At 49.3% G+C, this 1,297-nt stretch overlaps 1 protein-coding gene across 1 annotated transcript; it reads left to right on the top strand.

The window, feature by feature from the left end:
• The first annotated feature begins 217 nt into the window (after positions 1 to 217).
• On the top strand, positions 218 to 913 carry LOC147984144 (uncharacterized). The gene has a single exon (XM_087540987.1). The coding sequence runs from the start codon at positions 218 to 220 to the stop codon at positions 911 to 913; it is 696 nt and encodes a 231-aa protein (XP_087397113.1).
• Positions 914 to 1,297: the final 384 nt, after the last annotated feature.

Below are 1,297 nucleotides of genomic sequence, written 5' to 3'. Positions count from 1 at the left end.
GCCGATCCACCACCCCAGCCACCATGCCACACCCTTGTCAGAAATTTGCATCTCTGTCACCTCTGGCGATCCAGCAGGGTTCCCCACCGCTTCTACTCGGTCTCAGTTCAACCCCCTGTCCTTTGATCGCCCTGCCAGGTACCAAGCTGTACCATGCCCGACAACTACTCGATGAATCGCTGGAGCTGAAAACAATTATCCCTTCTTGTTTGTAGCAATGGATTTAGATTTGGAGTACATATACGAGCAATATGTTGAGTCCTACGACGGCTTGTCAGACGAGGAGTACTCCGATGAGACGGCGATGATGCATGTGGTCCTTGAAGACGCGAAGCATGCAAGGGAGCATATTCTCAATTTCAAGGGCTCAGTCAAGGGTCATCGAGTGCTCAACCACAATAGGGCACGCAGGCATTTGACACTGATGGCCAACTACTTTGCCCCCCATGCACTATTAGCTTATCACTTTCGCTGGCGTTTTCGGATGCGCAAGACTGATTTCAATCGTTTGTACCATGGCGTTCGATTCTATGATGACTACTTCATCCTGAAGAAGGACGTCGTGAGAATGATTGGCCTCTCTGGTTACCAGAAGTGCACAGCCGCACTCCGGATGCTTGCATATGGCACGACCGCTGATTCCTGGGACGAGTACCTACGGATGTCTGAGAACACATGTGGAGATGCCATGGTCAGGTTTGCAACTGTCGTGGTCGAGGTGTTCGGTCCTCAGTACCTGAGAGAACCAACTGTGGTAGACACCGAGAGGCTCCTGGCAATCTCAGAAGCAAGAGGGTGGCTAGGTTTGCTTCGATCTCTTGACTGCGTGCATTGGAAATGGAAGAATTGCTCCAAGGATTTACAAGGCAATATTAGGGTCATGTTAAGAAGCACACCATCATTCTTGAAGTAGTTGTATCATAGGATCTTTGGATTTCACACGCTTTCTTTGGCATGCACGGGTCTCACAATGACATCAATGTCCTGCAACGATCGTCGTTGTTAGCGCGGCTGACTGAAGGAAAAGCTCCTCCTTGCCACTATACTGACAATGGACATGAGTACAACATGGGATACTATCTGGTTGATGGTATCTATCCTCCATGGGCTACCTTTGTCAGCACCATCTCAAACCCAATTGGCCAGAAAAAGGCTCCCTTTGCCCAAAGACAAGAAGATGCTAGAAAGGATGTCGAGAGGGCATTTGGAGTTCTTCAGACCCGTTTTGCAGTTGTTCGTGTACCTGCAAAACAATGGGATCCGGAGACCTTGTGGGAGGTGATTACATGTTGTGTGA

This window comes from Triticum urartu, chromosome 2A (genome assembly GCF_056163025.1).
Source record: "Triticum urartu cultivar PI428250 chromosome 2A, HENAU_Tu73, whole genome shotgun sequence".
NCBI classification, from domain to species: Eukaryota; Viridiplantae; Streptophyta; class Magnoliopsida; order Poales; family Poaceae; genus Triticum; species Triticum urartu.
The sequence above is the reverse complement of the archived record's forward strand: the minus strand, read 5'-3'. Positions and strand labels throughout refer to the sequence as shown.